Source organism: Aedes albopictus, chromosome 2 (assembly GCF_035046485.1).
Source record: "Aedes albopictus strain Foshan chromosome 2, AalbF5, whole genome shotgun sequence".
NCBI classification, from domain to species: Eukaryota; Metazoa; Arthropoda; class Insecta; order Diptera; family Culicidae; genus Aedes; species Aedes albopictus.
In genome coordinates this window covers 441,497,354-441,520,854 of record NC_085137.1, presented here as the reverse complement: position 1 = coordinate 441,520,854, position 23,501 = coordinate 441,497,354, and the positions used below count along the sequence as shown (strand labels likewise).

Sequence of the window (23,501 nt, the reverse complement as noted above, 5' to 3'; positions counted from 1 at the left end):
TTCGATATTTCTTGCATCCGTTTCATTTGTACTGGTCACTTGTTTTGGTTGCTGCCCCTTTGCATCTCTTTTCGTCGTGCGGGGTCTATACTGGAGTGAGCGAGTACGATCGCTTTTCTGCGGTGTGAAATCGATCACCATCATCGGTCCGGACGGAAAAAAGCAAAACAAAAATCCTCGAAACGTCACGGCGCAAGGAAGTGGCTGCAAAAAAAAAGTGTTTCGATCCGCATCAGCAGAAGGAAAACGCAGTGCCAGGATTCCGGAAGTTAGTGGAAAAGTTTTGTTATTTTCCGGATCGTGCGGTTGTCGGTGCGGGAAGTGACGGTGGAAGTATATTTTGGATCTGTGCGGTGAAAATAGTCGTTGAAGAAAGTAACAAAGATTGGTCTGGAAGTGACCGAAGGGTGGTAGCTGGACGGCTGCTAATGGTAGGCAGGCAGGGCAAGGACGACTTTTGTTTACAAGATTTTGCACCGCGCCTCTGGCGATGGTAAGTGGACACGTCGTATCGGTTCGCTAGGAAAGTGACAAACGGAAGGTGCCGAAGAAAAGGTGGGGTTGGTTGCCCCAATCGATCTGCTGACGGAGTGGAAAATGTATTCAGCGGGAGTTAAGTGCCGCGGCGGAATCGGGATTTGCTAGGAGGTGATTTTGGTGATTTGGGTTAGCAGTCCGGTTCTCGATGACCACCAGCACGCTGAGGAACGGGTTTAGCGCACCAGCTCATCATCACAAAGTAAGTAATGATTTTCCTCGGTTGATTGGGCAGAGTCTACTTGAAAACCGTGATTGTACAATGTCTAGCAAAGGAAAGCGTTTGGGAGGAGGAATACTTTGAAGAAACCATTGACATACATTGTACTGCAGAAGTTTGTCGCCCTTTGCACACGACAAGGAGGGGCTTCCGGTTTTTGTTGTTTGATAGAGTCATTGGCAATGATGTGTTATACTTTGTATCCGATATCAGGAATTATTTTTGAGCTCAGCTGATGAAGTAACTACATGAACAAGACATAGTTCTCGGCTAGCATATAAGCAATTAGATTGTTATTTATTAGTAGATAAAGTTTGCTCAGCAATGTTTTCATTCTGGTTGGTTCGCCGCGTTTGGCAAATTTAGCTAACCAACATTGTTTGCAGTTTTTTACATTTTATTTTGCAATTAGAATGGAAAGATGTACATAAAAACATTCAAATGCAGTTTTTATGGCCTAAGAAAAAGTCGATACCGAAAGCAGTAACAGTAAACTATTTGAATTTTCTCTGACTTTTATCAATTTAAAAATGCAATCATACTTCGCTATATCGTATTTTTTCTGGTTTCACCTTTGTGATAGGTATTTAAATAATAAGATTGATTTAAACACACCTTCTGGAACCAAGCGAGCTACCCAGTTTAGCGTAATACGATTACTTTCGCAGTTTCATGAGAGTTTTTAATGTCTGTGCACTTTAGATTTGTTGCGAGCAAGCGGGCGCTGCCAGAATGCAGTCTGACTTCACACTGTGACGTTACTATGAGTGACGACGACGCGGGTGGCTGAGATTGGCCATGCCTACTAGGATCAGTTGATGTGCCGTGAGTCGTTGAGTCATATGCCAATATGAATCTACTGTCACACATCCACCCTTCTCTCAGGAATAACAAAAAATCACAAACAAAACATTGCTCTTTTTACCCTTCTTACACCCATAAGAAGGGTATAAATACCGCTTGGAAAACCGACTTTCGATCCGAGGCCCGCAGGACCGAGTCACATATACCAATCAACTCAGCTCGACGAATTGAGCAAATGTCTGTATGTGCGTGTGTGTGTATGTGTGTGTGTATGTGTGTGTGTATATGTGTGTGTATGTATGTTACAAAAAAATGTCACTCACGGTTCTCAGCCGTCTGTTGACCGATTTGAGTTCTCTTGGAAGCAAATGAAAGCTACTACATCCTAGTAGAACGCTATTGAATTTTATTTTGATTGGACGTTCGGTTACCGAGATATCTTTCAAAGAGTGCTAGGGAGTAGTACAACTTAATTATTTTAGATATTTTTGACAAAGTGTATCACCATAAATTTCTCAGCCGTCTATCAACCGAATCGGGTTCTTAAGGCTCGAAACGAAAGCTACTGCACCCTAGAAGAACGCTTTTGAATTTCATTCCGATTGGACATTTTGTAACCGAGATATCTTTCGGGGAGTACTTTGGAGTAATACAACTAAACTTTTTAAGAGGTCTTTGACAAAATGCTTCATAATAAATGAATCAGCCGTGTGTCAATCGATTTGAGTTCTCTCAGCATCAAATGAAAGCTACAGCATCCAAGTAGTATGCTATTAAATTTTATGCCGTTTGGACATTTTGTTTCCGAGATATCTTTCCACGAGTACTAAGGAGTAATGAAATTTACGCTTTTGAGAGATTTTTGATAAAATGTATCATAATACATTTCTCAGCCGTTTGTCAACAGATTTTTTATGATCATATTTGGTTACACAAGTTAGTTATACATAAAAATGCAATTGCATCAAATACATAAAAGCTACTATCTCTTTGTTATATTTGAGCTTAATAAACAGTAGCAAAAATATCACGGAATGTATGTAGGAAAAGCCTTTTTACCCTTCTTACACCCATAAGAAGGGTATAAATATCGCTCGAAAAACCGACTTTCGATCCGAGGCCCGGAGGGCCGAGTCTCATATACCAATGAACTCAGCTCCACGAACTGAGCAAATGTCTGTATGTGTGTGTGTGTGTGTGTGTATGTGTGTATGTGTGTGTGTGTGTGTATGTGCGTTACAAAAAAAAGTCACGCACGTTTCTCAGCCGTCTGTCAACCGATTTGAGTTCTCTTGAAAGCAAATGAAAGCTACTACATCCTAGTAGAACGCTATTGAATTTTTTTTCGATTGGACGTTTGGTTACCGAGATATCTCTCGAAGAGTACTTATGAGTCATATTTCTAAACTTTTTAAGATTTTTGACCAAGTGCATCATAATAAATATTTCGGCCGTTTGTCAATCGATTTAAGTTCTCTTGGCACCAAATGAAAGCTACAGCATCCAAGTAGATCGCCCAGAAATTTTATTTCGATTGGACATTTGGTTACAGAGATATCTTTCGAAGAGTACTTGGGATTTATACAACTAAACTTTTTGAGATTTTTGAACAATTGTATAATAATAAATATCTTAGCCGTCTGTGAACCGATTTCGGTTATCCTGGCACCAAATGAAAGCTACAACATTTTAGTAGAACCCTATACAATTTCATTAGGATTGGACATTTGATTACCGAGATATCTTTCAAAGAGTACTTGGGAGTAATACAGATTAACTTTTTGAGAGATTTTGGACCAAGGGTACCATAATAAATATCTCAGCCATCTGTCAACCGATTTGGGTTCTCTAACCACCAAATGGAAGCTACAATATCCTTGTAGAAGGCTCTGAAATTTTATTTCAATTCGACATTTGATTACTGAGATATCTTACGAAGAGTATTTCAATAAATTCTTTTTTTTATTATTATATTCACTTGTTATCTTGCATTAGTTTTTCACCAGTGTATGGGAAATTATTTTTCAATAAATTATGCTGATTTCATACAAAGTGTATTCTAGCAGGTTATTGTTTTCAACAAAATTATAATTAACAAATTACAAATACACATGAATTTTATGAAAACTAACAATATGTTAAATGAAAGCTTTGAATTTATATATTGTGGGAAAAATGCAAGAACCGGACAGCCAAAATAACTAGTTAATGCCAAAACTGATTAACTTAGTAGATATATAATTTTTGTCCTTTATACACCATAACCATGAATACCAAGTACTTCGGAGCTAATTTATTCGACTGATTAAGAGATATTAGACAAAGTGAATCTCGCTGATTTTCTTATCCATTTGTTAATCGATTCAAGATTATTTGGCAGTTAACAAAAGATACAATATTCCAGAATATGAAAGCTATTATTTTAGACTAAAATATTAACGCGCACTGAAACGGCAAAAATTAGCAATAGCCAATATCTCACAAAAATAATATCAAAACTATCAAAGACTTTGATAACAGAGAGGTGTTCCTTATTTTTATCATCTGCACAAAAAACTATTGAAAAATATTCATAGGATTGCCAGTTATTCAACAAAAACCGAAATTTTTATTGCTCCACCCATACAAAGTGTTAGGGGATTTTGATCAAGTTTATTGCTAATTTCTAATTTTTAATTGAGCGATAATATAGCTGCCATTTTTTTAACATTCCATATAAGATTCTGGGAGGTGTCTGGCATTTCTGGTAAGTCCATGGTCTGATACTATTTTGGGAACCAATTCACTAGATGCCAAATCCACAATATTTTCTAGAACTTTTGGTCAGTCACACAAAATAAATTTGTTAAATACAAATAATACAACAATAGTTTTAATAAGTGTAAGAAGGGTTCTGTTCACCATAGGTGGATTAAATCGGGTTTTTTTTTAGAAAGTGGCCACCTTCCATGGCCAATAATGGGATTGCATTATTGTTCCAAAGTCTTTTCAAAAAATAATAATGAACTAACGAAGAGGTGTGAACTATTTGAGCACAATTTTCAACTTGGCACTCGCTGACTCTAACTTGAATATGCAACATTACATAACTACTCCAATGTTCTACTGTAGTGATAGATATTCGCACTACGTGTTCAGCTCACTGAAATCTACCTTTTTTTTCATACGTTTCATAATATTTGCTTCCTTTCACACTTGATACAACACGTGATACTGGAGTAAAAGATCCTATTCTCAACTGCAATACGCCTTTTAGCTTCCCAGGAAACGTCTTTCTCATATGTCGCAAGTGTTCAAGATAAAGAAATTAGTCAATAACTTCAAACACATCACCCTCAGTACTAACACTACCAGGCTTGACTCTGTCTCTACCCGACATCATGCACTTCGTTTTGGTAAAATTGGTCGTCAAGCATATCCTCACTGTCTCCCTCTTCAGAATAGCATAAGCTTCCTCTAATTTCCTACGATTGATATCAATGAGATCAATATCGTCCACAAAGCCGAGAAGGATGTGCGATCTTGTGATGATAATACCATTCATTTGAACGCTAGACCTCTAAGATCACAATCGAGGTAGACATTGCGAGGCGTATTCCCAAAGCTAATCTAAGAACAAACGCAGGTTAAACACTCGATTTGTCGTCGATCGACCCTCACGAAAAACAGCCTGGAATTCGCCGACAAAGGACTTCTTAAAAGGTCTCAGTCTGTTGAACAGAACACGCGATAGTATCTTATACGCCGTGAAACCAAAAAAAAAAACGTCACAATTCCTCTGTATATTTCCTAATGTATGTATCGAGTCTATAATTTTCTCCAAAAAAAAAATCTTGTTTAATCAAAGTTGTGTACAACCAGATGTAGTGAAACCTGTTAGTGCTAATGCGCGAGCATCTGGACGTCTTAAACTTTATTTTTACAGTCACCAAGAGACTTTTTTTTATCTTGTCTCCAAGAGACAATTTCAAGGGTGCGGTCATCCGGACGCGCTGTGGGCCTATTCTTTTTTTTGCCAAGATACAAATTCAAGGATGCGGTCATCCGGACACGCTGTGGACTTTTTATAAATTGCCGCCAAGAGGCAATAACAAAGGTGTGGTCATAAGGACGCGCTGTTATTATTTTTTTTTACTGTCGCCAAGAAACAATTTCAAGAGTGCGGTCATGCGGACACGCTGTCGACGTTTTTTTTATTGTCGCCAAGAGACAATCACAAGGGTGCGGTCATCCGGACGCGCTGTGGACTATTATTTTGTTATTGTCGCCATGAGACAATTACAAGGGTGCGGTCATCCGGACGCGCTGTGGACTAGGGTGCGGTCATCCGGACACGCTGTGGACTATTCTTTTGTTATTGTCGCCATGAGACAATTACAAGGGTGCGGTCATCCGGACGCGCTTTGGACTAGCGTGCGGTCATCTGGACACGCTGTGGACTAGGGTGCGGTCATCCGGACACGCTGTGGACTAGGGTGCGGTCATCCGGACACGCTGTGGACTTTTCTTAATTGTCGCCAAAAGACAATCACAAGGGTGCGGTCATCCGGACACGCTGTGAACTATTCTTTTATTATTGTCGCTAAGAGACAATCACAAAGGTGCGGTCATCCGGACACGCTGTAGGCTGAATTTTTTGGTCAACAGAAGTTAAATGAAATGTGTCAAGTGCACATAACCAATTTTACTAAGGACTGTGTCCGATACGATTTTTTTTACTGACACAATGAAAATATGGTCACGCTAGTGAACATTCATTTATATTTCATCGTAGAATGGCACTTCTTGCCGTCTCACGGCCATGCACGTTTCGATTGATAAGTATTTCAATTTTCTTTATTAGGTTCAAAATAACAGATTACAATATTTACATATTTTTTGCCATGCTTATTTTACAGAAAACAGTTTGTGCAGTCCATGGAAATAATCTGGATAAGCCATAAGATGCGTCATTTGCGCATTTGTAGAAAAAAAATATTTCACGATAGCTGATATTTTACATCAGTTAATCATATTTTTTCGTTTGGAAGATCTCATAAGTTTCTTACAGCTTTTATACTTTTGTCTTGCATCGGTAAACGCGAAAGTCAACCGGGAATGTCCTTTGACTGATCTATATAGCCGTGGAAATAGGTTTGTACGTGCATGGATACATATAGGGTGTGAGTGCCATATGTAATCTCACGCTCCCAAATTCATCATAATTGACAACAAGCAATTACGGCACCGATTGATTACGTTCTTTTTGTTATCATGCGTGCTCACTTCTTACAATAAAAAGAAACAAAACAAACAACTTCAATCCTTTATTTTCCGTTAGATGAAAATGAGAGCCACATGCTTAATAAGAGAACCAATACCCTAAATGATACATTGACACAGTCACTTGGCGTAGAGTAAATCAGCGAGTAATGTAGAATATCTTCTCCTCTCCCATCGCTTCTGCTACATTATTTTGAAAATCGTCTTCTAGTTGGCCATGCTTTTTTTTCTTGTTTTTTTTGTAAACGCAATGGGTTCAATGTTTTGAATTGATAGCTATAGTATTATAGTACTATATTAGTAGTTAGAGTAGTAGTCTTTTAAATAATATCGAAAATTATGTGCTTTTTTTTGGATAGTTACAATGATATGCACTACCCTCTAGTTCGCTTGCGAACTAGGAAAAAAAGCAGTTTTATTCAACTTTTTTTGTCATAATAACCAAAACTTGCGAACAACGCAAAAAACTCCATCCAAATTATCGCCAGACGATACATGTTACTTCACTTATGGAACACCCAAGCATTAACTTTCCCATGAAGCTTGCAGTCCCCATACCCCCGTGAGGTTTTCCTTCCTTCCGGAGAAAAAGTACGCTCACACATTATTTTCGCACAAGCGGTTGAAGCATTTCTTAAAAAATAATCACACACTGCATAAATTACTGTTTTAGAAGAGCGCTTTTCTAGCATTGTGTTTGATTGATTATAATTGATTCATTGCCGCGCCGCCGACCTAACCTGTGACCCTTGTTTGAATCACGCCAGAAGTAGGGTAAGGGAGGTATTTTGGACCCCTTTAGGAAGTGGATGAACAATTCAGCGAAAAAAGAAGGTTCCCACTTCAAAATATGGATAATTTCAGTAGGCATTACGTAGAGCAACATGTTTTATGTCGAAAAAGGTCAAACAGAACTCAAAATTGTTGTAGTAAATACAAGAAATATCAAAACTCCTGAAGGATCTCGGGCTTCTATTTTGGACCACCTGATTTTATTTTGGACCACCAAGTGCACATATTTTGGCCCACCAAATTAAACTTCAATTGATTAATGAAATGAAAGCCACCTCAGCAATAATCCAAACATAGTTAAAACTACGTGAAGTTTACATATTTTCTATTCATTTTTGAGGTAGGGAACGTTTAAAAATTACGTAACGGTAAAAAAGATGAAATTTTGTTGCAATTGCCAGTTTTTACGCATTGTAGTATGATGTTTCATAAAAAAAATGTTACGCAAAACGTGTATTTATTAACTATTGCATGACGTCAGTCACCATGCATCAATTACGTAACGCTTCATAGGAAGTATGAAAGTCTAGTGATTTAGCTAAATATATGGGCGTTCCACACATATTGTAATGAGTGAAAAGGCCATCAAAAATAAAGTAATTTGAATGATACGTAATTTGTCAAACATACATTATATAACACATTGTCTCAGTCATCAACTAACTGCCGAGGACAACTTTTCTGTACTGGATGACTGAACACCTGAACATTTCAATTGATTGATTGATTTGTCTTTATTAGAGAGACTTTCAGCCCTTGGCTGGTTGAAAATTTCAACTTGTCGAAAAGTTTTTAGAACAAATCGAACCCACAACAATCTCATTGTAAAATAAACGTATAACAACCCAGATCACGGGAGGTCTCAACTCATTCTATTTATCTGTTTTCAGAGTAGGTACATTACATTGGCATGAATGTTTTCTCCCTTTAGAAGGAACTGGAGAGATGGATCTGACAGGTGGTCCAAAATATGTCCACATCTGATTATGTTGAACATATTTTGGCCATACCTCAAACCACAATTTTAGTAAATATTATCGCTCCACCGAGGTTAAAAACAGTTTATTTTGAGTTCTTAAAAGGCCCTAACTACATACACATGAAATAAATATTTATTTGTAAAATTTAATACCTCTTCGAAGCCGACTACAAATTTGTCACCTTCTTTGTTTTTGGTGCTTTTCCGTGCGTTTCATTGGAAGTGAAAACATTTTCTCTATTTTTGATACTGAACAGCATATTTAACTGACATCCAAAATAAAGGTCATCACATAGTTGAATACCTTTCGTGTTCCAATAAAAAAGTACCAAGATTTGGTGAAGATTATGTGATAAATATCATAAAACTCCCTAGGTGGGCCAAAATACCTGCCCGGTCCAAAATACCTCCACTACCCTACTGCCCCTTTTTTTCACGCATTAATCGCAACGGTTGCGGGCCGTTGTTTTTTTTTTTCTTTTATAAAATAGCTACATATATCCACATTGGATAACCACGCACTAATGCACTAATATGGTCAACAACGCAAAGCTCTTCCTTCCTAAAGCATTGTCGGACGATGCACACTACATTAGTTAGGAACACAAATTATAAATTCGGCTGATTTAAAATGTGTAATAAAAAATTTCAAGCAGTAAGTCACCATACCTCAGCCTGCAGTCCCCAGACCGGACAAATCAACCTACCATTGGGAACGCCCGCAAGAGGTTGAAGCGGGAGAAGCACACTCACTCGATTTTTCGCACAAGTACTCCACTTTGAAAAGAAAAAACCCTGATTAATCCACCTAGTGGTGATAGCGCCTTTCTCGTCGAATATGTACTCATGATGTCGACGTAAGCCGAAGTGTTCCTGAATCCTGAGAATACTTTATTGAGAAAAGCAAGAATTTTATCAAAGCCATTATCGAATAGAAAAACTTATTGATGACGCATATTCCGACGTTATGTTCAACGCATAGGCAGAGCTTAAAAATATCAGAGCTCTCAGTTGACTGCTTGACCACCTTCACTGTCATTGGAGGCCAATCAATATGAAGACGATAATTACAAGCTAAGACATAACCTTTTTCACAACCACAGATCACTTTGGGGTCGTCGACAAAGTTTTTTTGTACACCTGAATATAGCCTGAAGGCTATATTTTATTATCGCTGATTACAAGATCCATGTCAAATTGAACAAAAAAAATTGAAGCAAGTGAAATTTCCCAAACTAAATCCCAATAAAATTTCAACCATATTACAGAGCACGAGGGCGCAACCAGTCACATCAGAATTTTGTGTAGTAACTTTAGACACAAAAGGGGATTGAAAAAAAATGTTCAGGGTTGTTGCGATTAAATTTCAATTTTCCCATACAACGTTGACTGTAAGGATGAGTAGGAATCTGAAATGGTGTGATTTGATGAGTTCTGAGATCACTTTAGTTTTGTCATGATGAAGAGAACAATTACACATATCTATCGCTTGCTATGATTTTGCTCACTTTCGTAGTTCCGGCAAAGCACCCAAAGTTGGTTCTGTAATACTGCTGGTAGTCTCTAATGTGGTTTGAGCCTATTTTCTTGATAACTGGTAATCATGTTATCAAAAAAGCCGCGATTTGACGTGTGGCATGCATTAGTTTGGTTAACTTTTGTATATGGCCACTTCCGGCGGGACACCCGGAACCACAAACAATACCGGTAGTAACTTATGTAGTCTGTGCCTATTTTCTTACTAACCGTTCAACAGGTAATCGAAAAGGCCGTAATTTGATGCACCGAATGCATGAGTTGGGTTCAATTTTACATTTTACCACTTACGGCGAGACATCTGGAACCAGGACAGTACCAATTGTCCCAAATATGGCATGAAACTAGTTTCCTTTAACTGTTCACTCGATTTCCTAGAAAGCCACGAAATGATGTGTCACATGCAGGTGTTTGGATCATTTTTACATTTTACCAATTCCAGCAGGACACCCGGAACCGGTTTTGGAACACTACCGGTAGTCTTTAATGTGATCTGAGACTATTTTCTTGCTGATCGTTCTTCAGGTTATCGAAAAAGCCGGTATTTAATGAGCCGCACGCATGTGTTTGGTTTCCTTCCATATTCGTCCACTTCCGGCGGGACACCCGGAATCGGTTCTGGAACACTACTGGTTTTCCCTAATGTGGTCTGAGTATTTTTTTTGTTAACCGTTCATCAGATTACCTAAAAAGCTGCGATTTGATGTGTTCGCGAAGATGCGCTTCCAACGAGGGCAGCAGCATGATGAGAGGTAGCATCCATTTATTACGTAACGCTAAAATCGCCATTTTTTACCCCCCCCCCCCCTCCGTAACGCTATTTTGTATGAAAATTCTAAAATTTTTGTATGGGGTGTAACGCTCGGCGATACTCCCCCCTCCCCCTAGAGCGTTACGTAATTTGTGGACGGCGCCAGATGCGCAACCAACACCAACCATCGCATCGAAACCGTCATCACAATGCCCGCGCACTCACCCGAGCCGACGGAACACCCAGCAGCAGCGAGAGAGTGAGTGCGGTGAGATCCAACCGTGAGTGCAGCAGCGAATGCCGCCGCCGTAGCTACCGTCATCATCATCATCATCGATTCTCGTCGCCCTGCAGCCAGCGTGGTGATGATGGGTCGTTCCACACGCGTCGCGTGGTTTCTACGCGCGCGTAGAAATTTCCACGTATTTCCAGATGCGCAACCAACACCAACCATCGCATCGGAACCGTCATCACAATGCCCGCGCACTCACCCGAGCCGACGGAACACCCAGCAGCAGCGAGAGAGTGAGTGCGGTGAGATCCAACCGTGAGTGCAGCAGCGAATGCCGCCGCCGTAGCTACCGTCATCATCATCATCATCGATTCTCGTCGCCCTGCAGCCAGCGTGGTGATGATGGGTCGTTCCACACGCGTCGCGTGGTTTCTACGCGCGCGTAGAAATTTCCACGTATTTCCAGAAGATTAAAAGGGAACGTCCATAAATTACGTCACGCTTTGAGGGGGGAGGGGGTTCAGCAAAGTGTGACGACCCATACAAAAATTTCAGAGGACCCATACAAAAAGTGTGACATAGGGGGGGAGGGGGGGTTGAAAATGGTCGATTTTTGCGTGACGTAATTTATGGACGTTCCCAAATTTGGATATATAAACGCGACCCGTTCGCAGTAGCGAGTCAGTTTGAATTTTGAAAGTGATCGATAAGCGTTCGCGTGGCTTGAACAACGCGAAGTGAAATAAGCCAAAGTGTGAAGTGTAAATAGTTAGCAGTAGAGAATAAAGTAGTGAAAGTGAAAGTGCTCTAGTGATTATTTCCTCCCAATCCGAAATCCAATTCTCTATATGCAGTGCCAATATACAGTCCAGTTCCTTTGCCTAAATTTCTTGTGTTCATCGCCGAACATGATGTGTCACATGCATGGGTTTGGTTCTCTTTTACATTTGACCACTTCCGGCGGGACAACTGGAACCGATTCCGGAATACTACCGGTAGTTTCTAATGTAGTCTGGTTCTATTTTCTTGCTAATCGTTCATCGGGTTTTCGAAAAAGCCGCAATTTGATGTGTTGCATGCGTTACTTTGGTTTACTTATGTATTTGGCCACTTCCGGCGGGACACTCGGAATCGGTTCCGGAACACCACCGGTTCAGATATGGTCTAAGACTCTTTTTCTGCTTACCGTTCATCAGGTTATCAGAAAAGCCGCAGTTTGGTGTGTCGCATGCATGGGTTTGGTTCACTTTTGTATTTGGCCAATTCCGGCGCGACACTCGGAACCGGTTCCGGAACACTACCTGTAGTTTCTAATGTGGTGTGAGCCTATTTTCTTGCTAACCGTTTATCAGGTTATCGAGAAAGCCGCGATTTGATGTGTCGCGTGCATAGGTTTGCTCCACTTTAATATTTGGCCACTTCCGGCGGGACATCCGCAACCGGTTCTGGAATACTACCGGTTCAGATATGGTCTGAGACTATTTTCCTGCATACCGTTAATCAGGTTATCGAAAAAGCCGCTATTTAATGTGTCGCATGCAAGGATTTGGTTCACTTTTATATTTGGCCACTTCCGGCGGGGCACCCGGAACCGGTTCTGGAACACTACTGGTTCAAATATCGTCTGAGAGTATTTTCCTGCATACCGTTCATCAGGTTACGGAAAATGCCGCGGTTTTATATGTCGCATGCATAGAGTTGTAGCATTTTCATATCAGGCTTCTTCCAGGGGTACCGGTCCAGAACACCTAAATGGCCATAACTCCGGAACGGCTAGACCAATCCGAACCATTTTCAATAGGAAACAATGGGACCAGATTCCGCGTCGAATGAACCGTCGGTCATTAAAATCGGTTGAGGTTTATTGCCAAAAAGTGATGTGAGTTTTTTGTACACACACATACACACATACACACATACATACACACACACATACATACACACAGACATCACCTCAATTCGTCGAGCTGAGTTGATTGGTATATGTGACTCAACCCTCCGGGCCTTCTATCAAAAAGTCATTTTTGGAGTGAACATATAGCCTTTCCAGTACACTTAGTGTACGAGAAAGGCAAAAAAATCACACACAATGGCACAATCAGTACTATTTTCGAATGCCCCCGCTTGCCCATATCTACTACCAATAGGTTCTCTTGAAATTAAATCCGGCAGGATCGCCAAATGTGCACTTTAGATTTGTTGCGAGCAAGCGGGAGCTGCCAGAATGCAGTCTGACTTCGCACTGTGACGTTACTATGAGTGACGACGACGCGGGTGGCTGAGATTGGCCATGCCTACTAGGATCAGTAGTTGATGTGCCGTGAGTCGTTGTCCACGGTTCAATATGCCAATATGAATCTACTGTCACCAGGGCGCAAAATTTTCGAGCAGACGAGTTGAAGTTCACCGTGCGGCAATTTTCATTCACTTGCCTGCATATTCATATTCAGCTGCTCGATACTCGTTTGTCAACTGAATGAAAGTCAATGAATATTTGTAAACATCTTACAAAGTGTTAAATTGCTGATAAAATATTAACGTTTCGATTACATTTAACGGTGCTTTACACAGATCTTTCCCCATTTGATTGTTGTGGAGTGTTTTTGGAAGAAATCGCAGACATAAACGTAGGTAATTATGAAGATGTTTCTCGATCGCCTTCATATTCAATGACTACGAATTGACTGACTGTGTGAAGAGAGAGAGCGAAAATGAATTTGATTGTTTTGTATATTCAGTGCATAATCATTCAAATTCGTGCTGTTTTCAGTCAATGACTATGAAAATTTTGCGCCCTGACTGTCACACAGTGTCAAATTTGAATCAGGAGTGGTATTTACATCTTTACAGTATAACTACATCTTCTGCTTTTTCTTGACATAACTTGCCTACTAGAACACAGCCTTTACACTCCAAGCGACAAGACAGTAGGTAGACAGCAGTGAAAGCGAATTCTATTTCATGTGATACTGGGGGTGATAATACCAGTATCGGAAAAGTCCCTAATCTAATCTAATCTAATACAAACGCAGCCAGTACGAGAAAGCATGCTGGAAAGTGATCAGGTTAGATTAGACCCAATTATTTTTCTTGTCAATATTGAGGCTTGCAGCATATCAATAATATGGTGCAAGCGTCAAAGCGGCCAGGCCTACTGCGTTGTATTTACCGCAAAGATGATTCTTCGAATTGTCTCGAGTTAAAACGATTGTTTTCCGTCGAAGCAATTCTAGAATCTGCAAGGGAGGAGGGATGCGTGGACATACCGTACCAAACGCTCCAAATAAGTGTTAAATATGATTTGGAAATATAGGCATGTGTAAATAATGATATTGAATGGAATATGGTGAATATTGGAAAGCTCTCACCCATTTAGCTTGTGTGGTCCGAAGTTATTCTTGATGATCCCCGTGATTCTAAATTTCCCATCTGCGTCTGCCGGACAATTGGTAGCGGCACACGACAAAACACGAGAACAACGACGAGTATCGGCACTTTTGACTTTTCCCGGTCCCGACTAATTCTACGACACGAAACTACTGAACTCTCCGGAACACGTAGTATCGGCTGTCACGCCACGAGCGGAATCGCGGAAAAAGTACAGCGGAGAAAACTTTTTATTAGCACACACTTTCATTATCACAATCAAAATATTTCTAATACCAGTATCGGAAAAGTCCCTGTGAAAAATCTAGAAAAAATCCTTGATAAATTCCTAACGGAATTTCTTGAGATGTTATTGGACGAATCCCCGAGGAAATCCTCAGAGAACTCTTGAAGGAATCCATAGAAAAATTCCAGAATACATTCCTGGAGAAATTCTGTGAGATATCTGCCGAGGATAATATATGTATACATATATTGCATATGCAAGATCAATACTGTAAAATTGAAAAAAATCCTGGAAGCATCCCAGGAAGAATTCTTAAAAAAAATCAAACAGGGATTCCTCGAAGAATTCAACCAAGCAACTCTGCATGAATCGTTGAAATGAATCCTATCCGGTATTCCTGGACGACTCCCTGGGGAAATGTCAGAGGGAAATTTCGAAGGCGTCTTTGAAGTAAACCCTGGAGAAATCACAGAAGGAGTTTTTCTGCAGGTATCTGAGGAAGATGTCCTGCAGAAATTTCATCAAAATGTGCTGTAGGTATAAGCTTCAGCCGAAAGGCTGCAAAACGGTGTGTCGATAAGGAGAGCGTCCAACGTAGCTCTGGTCCTCACAAGATCCTACCTCATAATATGAGGCTCATATGCTTCCATGGGTGAAGCTATAACAAAGACCGCCAGCTAATAGTTGTGTGCTTAGCTGGTAGTGCAGTCTGAGCACTGTTGTCCTTCTGACTTTAGCTAGATTGAGGAAGTACGACCCGAGCGTCTGTTCACCAAGGAGGTGCGGCTCAAACAGCGTCTGTTCTGGCATCCAGCGCCAGCGGCTGAGTAAGAAACGCCGTTTCGCCATAGGTAGTACCTCGGCTACAGCACTAGGCTCCGAATCACAGAAACGACTGGTACAACGGCGAATGTGAACAGTTGAAAAACGAGAAGAATGCAGCATGGGCGAGAATGCTGCAACACCGTACGAGAGTGAATGAGGCACGATACAGACAGGCGCGGAACAGGCAGAACTCAGTCTTCCGGATGAAAAAGCGCCAGCAGGAAGAACGAGATCGCGAAGCGATGGAAGAGCTGTACCGCGCTAAGGATACATGAAAGTTCTACGAGAAGCTGAACCGCTCTCGCAGAGGCTTTGTGCCACAAGCTGACATGTGCCGAGATAATCACGGGAATATTCTCACGAGCGAGCGTGAGGTGGTCGAGAGGTGGCGACAGCATTACGATGAGCACCTCAATGGCGGCACAAGACAAAAGACTTCCGGCCCCTGACCTCAAAGAGATTGAGGAGGAGGTTGGCCGTTTGAAAACCAATAAAGCCGATGGAGCAGATCAACTACCAAGCGAGCTTTCAAAATACGGTGGAGAGCACTGGTGAAAGCACTACACTGGGTCAAAATTTGGGAGGAGGAAGTATTACCGGAGGAATGGATGGAAGGTATCGTGTGTCCCATCTACAAAAAGGGCGATAAGTTGGATTGCGGGAACTACCGCGCGATCACACTACAAGATACTCTCTCAAATCTTATGCCGCTGCTATCACCGATTGCAAGATGTAACCTGTCAAGTAGGTTCCAATATGTAAATATTTTGTAGATAGTAAATGGAAATGAATTCGTGTTAATATAATTAAAGTCTAAAAAAATAGAACTTAAGAAAATGAATTGAAAAATTATTTGAATCAAATTTAGTCTATCCCTATCATCTTTCCTACTCCTTTTCCTTGGTGTCAGATGCCCTTTACAACCCTATAAAAATTTGAATTTAAAAATCACAATCCACACGATCCAATACCCCCTGACCAAACGAGGTGTGCGGACAATAGAGGTAATAAACTATAGAGGAAGAATGTCGCTGGCGTCGCTGGCGAAACATCTCTTGCTGGCGGAGATAGGCCGGGCTATAAGTGTCAAAGCGAAAAAGTATGCAGTTTGACAGATAGATACCCGACATGTTTGCGAGCGAGAACAAAGGGAACAGCAGCGACATTCGTCCTCTATAGTTTATTAACTCTATTGTGCGGACTCAACTATTTTGGTTATTCAATTTGAACACGTATGTTTTCCTCGAGTGCTCCCCGTTGTTGAGTTGCTTATCTCTATGGAAATCAATTTCAAAGCACACGCATGAACTACTTCACACAAAGTTTAACCAAATTGCCTACAGCGAAAGTTATAATAAAACGTATGTTATCATTTGCTTTGGTTTTAAGCAAGCTTTCAAATATATTTTATAAACTAGCACATATTAATTTTACACAGGAAAGCGTTAGAAAAACGTTTTCGTTCAGGATGAACAAGTTTTTGTGTCATTGAACATTTTACTTGTTTTAGCGTGACTTTACAAACCGAACTTGTATCTAGGCATACTCTGATCATTTTGGAGGTTTGGCAGCAGCCTGGCTGCTGTCAAATTTCAGTCCGCAATCCTCAGCAAACGACTATCCAATTCATACCAACCATACTCAGTATGAATGCCACGTCATCCCATCATGGATCCCGGAACCAGGACATCGACTGGAATAAAAACCCGATGCATGGATGGATCCCTCTCTTATTCGGTAACGAAATTCTAAAGTATTAACAGTCCGTAGTAGACCACATAACTGGACGAACATTTGAAAAGGGCCTATCTGCTTTGCGTAAACAAACATGTTTTTGTCTCTGTAGGGCCCATCTGCATCCACCCACGCACATCAACACCCTTATCAGAAAGAGTGTTCTTCAAGCTATCTGTTAAGGGTGTTGATGTGCGTGGGTGGATGCAGATGGGCCCTGCAGAGACAGAAACATGTTTGTTTACAAAAAGCAGATAGGCCCTTTTCAAATGTTCGTCCAGATAAGTATCCAGCTTTCCACGCTCGCCATAATGGCGGATGCTATAAAACAATTTGACAATATCTGTGCCCCAGCTAACGCGACGACTTATTTCGCCCATAGCAACATAGCAACCTGTAACAAACACATTTTTTCATTGTCATCGAAAAACAATCTCGACAAAACAAATTCGACTTTGTAAGATGAAGCAAATATGGATTTATTGACGACATCATCCATGTTCTCTGAATATGCCTAAAATTCAGCTGTATTTTTGTAGATCATCAAATTAAGCTCAAGTTCCCGTCTAGTGGTGGCGGCGGCGCGGGCCGACGGACGATCGGAAGACATCGTCGACAATGGCTTTAAGCAATCCGGATGCTGGATGGACGACTTTATGTGTGTTGTTTAAGGCTGGGCTGGGCAGTTCCGTCGGCACGTCGAAATATAATCACTAATCAGCCTTCGTTCAGAAGTGTTTTTTTTCGGGAGAGTTCTTCTTGTCCTTTGCGATGTTCCAAGTTGCGTTAGCGAGTCTCCTCGATGGTGAGCACATGGTGTACACGAGAGATCCACAGGCGGTCTGAAATGTTAGTCGACAGCGGGTGAGATGAATTCCGAAGTTGCGAACACCGCACCAACAACGGAAGGCTGGCAGGCGATTTTCCAGAGCAATTCCTGACCGCACAAGTGGTATCAGTCGTCTCATCTCATAGTACACGGCGCTAGCCACGTGTGTGTAGACCGGGTCTCGGAGATAGGGAAGCTTTCCTCGGATTAACTACTAGTGGAATTGCATCAGACAAAGTCTACATTCATGCTACACCAAATGAATATGGATGTATTTTTTTTCTTCAAATATTTATGCAATTTTGGATTAAATTCGATTTTTAATGGTTTTAAAAGACAAGTTACTTCAACTTGGACTTCAGGCACTATCTTATAAAGATTATTGACAAAATGAAAATAATACGATAGAGATGATGGGACGTCTTAACAAGCATTGGTTAAATATCAAATAGATGATAATGAGGTTTGATATGAAACAATACTTTCGCATATTCCCAACCTCACCCTTTTGGAACTTAATTATCGAGTGAGCGAGTAAGAAATGTGTGTACGGTTTTTTCCAAGTACCGAAACGCAGTAGATGGACGTCCATAGCGTAGGATTGGAGCTGCCCATCTTAATAAATCTGCGATTTCAGCTCACCAGTTCTTCCGAAGAACTACCCGTCTTCCGCCCTTGTGAACACGTCTCCGCGTGGAGAGTTGTGCCGTCGCACCGCCATAGACGTTCTAATTCTACGGCAACCGCTGTTAATGGATTTCCATTGCCGCCCTCCATCGGCGGTCGCCCTCATTGGCTTACATTTTGGCTCCGGCGCTGTTCTTCTTTGCTGTCCATGGACTGTCAATCCGGATAGAATTTTCCGCTCTCGTGCTCAAGTCTCCACGCTACCATCAAATTTCTACGGTAACCACTGTTCTCGGCCTCCTACCGCCGGCCTCCCTCGCCGACTTCCTTGGGCGGCAGTCCTCGCTGGCCTACGTTTTGGTCCCCGGCGACGATCTCCTTGACTGGCCATGGTTCTCTTCGGCACCGCTTATCAACCTTGGGCACCGTTGTCGGTTTGTGCTTGTGCCAGCCTTCACCGTCGGCTTCCATTGCTGGCCCTCCTCATCGTTGAAATCGCCTCACCGATATCTACGTCATTTTGCATTTCATAAAATTCTTGACCAAACCCTTAATTTGTTCAGTTTTCAGGCTAGAAAAAAAAAATACATGTTTAAAAAGAGATAATTTTGTTTGCCTATTATAACGAGTCATTTGCCTGGTTTGTTTTCCGCACGCTAGTTCGGGAATACCCATTAATGGGTACTTTAGTACTCATTTCGAACTAAAGTGGCTTAACCCATTAAATGGGTATTCGCCGTTTACCCATTAATGGGTATTTGACTCGAACTTCAAAAAATGGGTAAAAATGTCCCATTTATTTTTCAATTGAAAATGGGTAAAAATACCCCATTTTTGGATTTTTTTCAGCCACGCCAGCTTTATAAAGATAAATCATAATAAAAATTAAATTAAATGCCGTTTCCATTGTTTCCATTACATTTGCTTTTGAATTTTATTTGAACGAATCTTTTTCGATACAAACTTTACATACATAATCTATAAAGTTGTTTCTGCCGTGCAGCGGCGGGGCCGGGAAGCCGGTAGGTAGGTAGTTCCATAGCACACTGTTAGTTCAATTTTGCGTGAAATATCCTACGATGTCCGTCCTCAGGTTGGCCACTTGGATGTTCATCATTTGGCGTTACTCTACCTTAAAAGTTCATAAAATAAGCTTTAGAAAAATGTTCTTTGAATGATGGATGGAATACGCTGCAAAAATGATCGAGAATTTACCTAGGTTCCAGCTCTCGGAATATATCGGCCTGCTTTTGGTGTGGTCCGTTCATTTTCACTTTACACCCGAATTCCTACGGCGCGGTTTGTTTGAAAACCATAATTACGCACAAGCTGCCGCGGATTGCCACGTATTGAAAGAGTTTTCAAATAACTTTAACACTTAACAATTTATTTCAAAGATGATTTCAAACATGGCGACGTTTTTTGTCAAACTTATCCATGGGTATTATTTACCCATTGTAGAGTTGTCTGGCTGTACTCCAACATGTGGAAAAAATACCCATTATCTGAAGTTTGAAAAACACCCATTATTTGACAGCCCAGAACTAATGCAAAAAATGGGTACTTGAGACCCATTTAATGAGTATTCTCAAACTAGCGTGCGTTGAAAAATGTGTTTATCAATAGTCTATTTTACGAAACGACAACAGTGTTGATATTGATATTAACACTCACGGGCTTGGGCGCAACCTCCTGTCAAATTTTCATTCATGAAATGAGCGATCAGCTGATCCGAAACGTCTCGTAAAATGGCTCATGGTTGCTATGGATGAAATAAGTCGTTGCGTTAGCTGGGGCACAGATACTGTCAAATATTTTTATAGCATCCGCCATTATGGCGAGCGTGGAAAGCGTGGAACAGTGACGAAATCTACGTCGGTGTGCCAGTGAGCTGTACCACGAAATTTAACGGCCTCGAAGTTTCCGTGCAAGTATATTACCGCACAACGTTACCGCCGGGGAGTGAAAAGTGCCATGGACCACAACCAAGTGCCTAGTGTGGAAGAAGTGCCGCGTGGGACTGGGTCGACGTACGCTAGCGTGAATTACCCGTGAACCTCAGTGACCACCGACGCCACCGACGACGCCGACGACAGCGACGGCTAGCGAGCACCGAAGACGATCATCCGTCCAAGATCGAGCTTCGAGGAACGGCGCGAAGCACGACGACCATCCACGTGCGTTGCCGGACCTACCCGAGCAGAATTGGTTCGTTATTTATACTCATTTCCTATATTTTCACTTGAGACTAAATTAAAACCTGAATTAAAATTAAATATTGAATTTTTCTGAATTAGATACTTTTTTATTTAATCACGTAATCCCTTTTCCGCCATCTACAATTTATTTGTCCAATTGGAGCCTAAATCGTGGGAAGTGAGTCCGCTAACTTTCCAAGCTTAAAATAACGACCCTGAGATCCAGGTCACCGTAAGAGGCCTTGAGTGCCCACCCCGGAAGCAGCCGTCGGCTCAAGACCAGCAGCTTGGGGCTTTGGCAGGTTCCCGTCTGGGGCCGAGCAGAAAAAAGACCTGGATCAAAGAGAATCGTATCAAAGAGAGTTCGTGGGGCAATATCAGGCTGGATTTATGGGTGAACGCGCTACAACGGATGTTCGCCATCCGCCAGGTGTTGCAGAAATGCCGCGAATACAACGTGCCCACACATCACTTGTTCATCGATTTCAAATCGGCGTATGATACAATCGATCGAGAACACCTATGGCAGATTATGCACGAATACGGATTCCCGGATAAACTGACACGATTGATCCAGGCGACGATGGATCGAGCTTGGGATCGAGTGATGTGCGTAGTTCGAGTATCAGGGACACTCTCGGGCCCCTTCGAATCCCGCAGAGGGTTGCGGCAAGGTGATGGTCTTTTGTGCTTGCTGTTCAACATTGCGTTAGAAGGTGTAATAAGGAGAGCGGGGATAAACACGAGTGGAACGATTTTCACGAAGTCCGTTCAGCTGCTTGGTTTCGCTGATGATATTGATATTATAGCTCGTAAATTTGCGACGATGGCGGAAACGTACATCCGACTAAAGTGTGAAGCCAGAAGCCAGAAATCAGATTAGTCATTAATGTGTCGAAGACAAAGTACATGATGGCAAAGGGCTCCAGGGAGGAATCACCGCGCCCGCCACCCCGAATTTCTATCGACGGTGATGAAATCGAGGCGGTTGAAGAATTCGTGTACTTGGGCTCACTGGTGACCGCCGACAACGACATCAGCAATTCAGCAACCAGAAATTCAGAGGCGCATTGTGGCAGGAAATCGTGCTTACTTGGATTCCGCAGAACTCTACGATCGAATAAAGTTCGCCGTAACACGAGGTTGACTATCTGTAAAACGCTCAGATTAGACCGGTAGTTCTCTATGGGCACGAAACATGGACTCTACGTGCAGAGAACCAAGGTGTTGCGTACCATCTACGGCGTAGTGCAGATGGAAGACGGGACTTGGAGAAGGCGAATGAACCACGAGCTGCATCAGCTGCTGAGAGAACCAACCATCGTCCACACCGCGAAAATCAGAAGGTTACGGTGGACGGGTCGCGTCATCAGGATGTCGGATAGCAACCCGACTAAAATGGTTCTCAAGTCATCTACCGGTACAAGAAGACGTGGTGCGCAGCGAGCTCGGTGGGTCGACCAAGTAGGGGGACGATCTGCGGACCCTACGCAGAGTGCGGAGCTGGAGACAAACAGCCATGGACCGAGTGGAATGGAGACGGCTACTATGTACAGCAGAGGCCACCCCGGCCTTAGCCTGATCGGTAAGGTAAGTACATATCGAAAATGAACTAAACTGGTGAAAGGAAACGTGGGAATTACGGTGGGCGTAAAGTGGGTGGCAGCGTCTTATAGGAGACCGGACTGTATAACCTTATACAGATTGCAATCCCATTTGTTAATGGTGGCTCTTTTTCTCAATGCCCTATCAACATTCGATCCTCGTTCTCAGGTGGAACGGCTTCCCTCTCGCTGTGTCAGAAAATTTGCTACAATTTTGCCCATGTCGTTCGTTCCCCATCACATCATTGATTTATTCATGCTCGTTTCCTTCCATCTCTGCCCACCACTCAGTTTCCCAATTTTCTGTGCTCGTCTGTCTGTCCCGTGTTTCCCGATGAGAGCGAAGGAAATGCCACGGAGCCAAAGTGATTCTGCGGCGGAAAATTTTGCCGGTGCGGGTGGCGATGATGGACGAGAAAAATGGAAAAAAACATTGTTTTGATGTATGCGTTCTGCGCTGTGTTGGCGGTTGTTGATGGTGATTTATGACCCGGATTTTGTTTTTGCTGCGTTTATGATCCGGGGTTGCTTGCTGGTGCCGGTTCGAGTTTATTACTTGTGAATTATAAACGAAATTGTTTTGATTTGTGTCAACTTTTAAGGATTCGTTTCACAACGATTTGAAGTGCATACTTGCCTGATTAGGGGGCGAGTGATAAAGTTCGCCAAGTCAGGGTCAGGGAGAAACGAAGGCGGGCGTGATGCTAGACGGTATTAACCTTAGTAAGATGTTGGGGTCAATATGACCCAGACAGGCACGCTGAACGTACACTACACCATCGTGGTGGGAAAACCTAACATCTTATACCCCGGACAGACATGTGATACGAGTGTGATTCCTGTACAACGGTACGCAGTGTCAAGAAAATTTTAACAAGACTGACTTGAACTGAGAGAATTTTCAGTATGGCACTCATTTCAAGCGCAATTGTACAGTGATTCTTGTATCACATGTGTG

The 23,501-nt window shown here is 41.9% G+C and overlaps 1 protein-coding gene across 1 annotated transcript in view; it reads left to right on the top strand.

Moving 5' to 3' along the window:
* Nucleotides 1-131: 131 nt before the first annotated feature.
* LOC109397352 (D-glucuronyl C5-epimerase B) overlaps nt 132-23,501 on the top strand; it is a 38,439-nt gene continuing 15,069 nt past the window's right edge. The window contains exon 1 of the mRNA XM_019669678.3: nt 132-739. Within this exon, the coding sequence (XP_019525223.3) occupies nt 686-739 (54 nt within the window). The 5' untranslated portion in view covers nt 132-685. The remainder of the gene's footprint in view (nt 740-23,501) is intronic.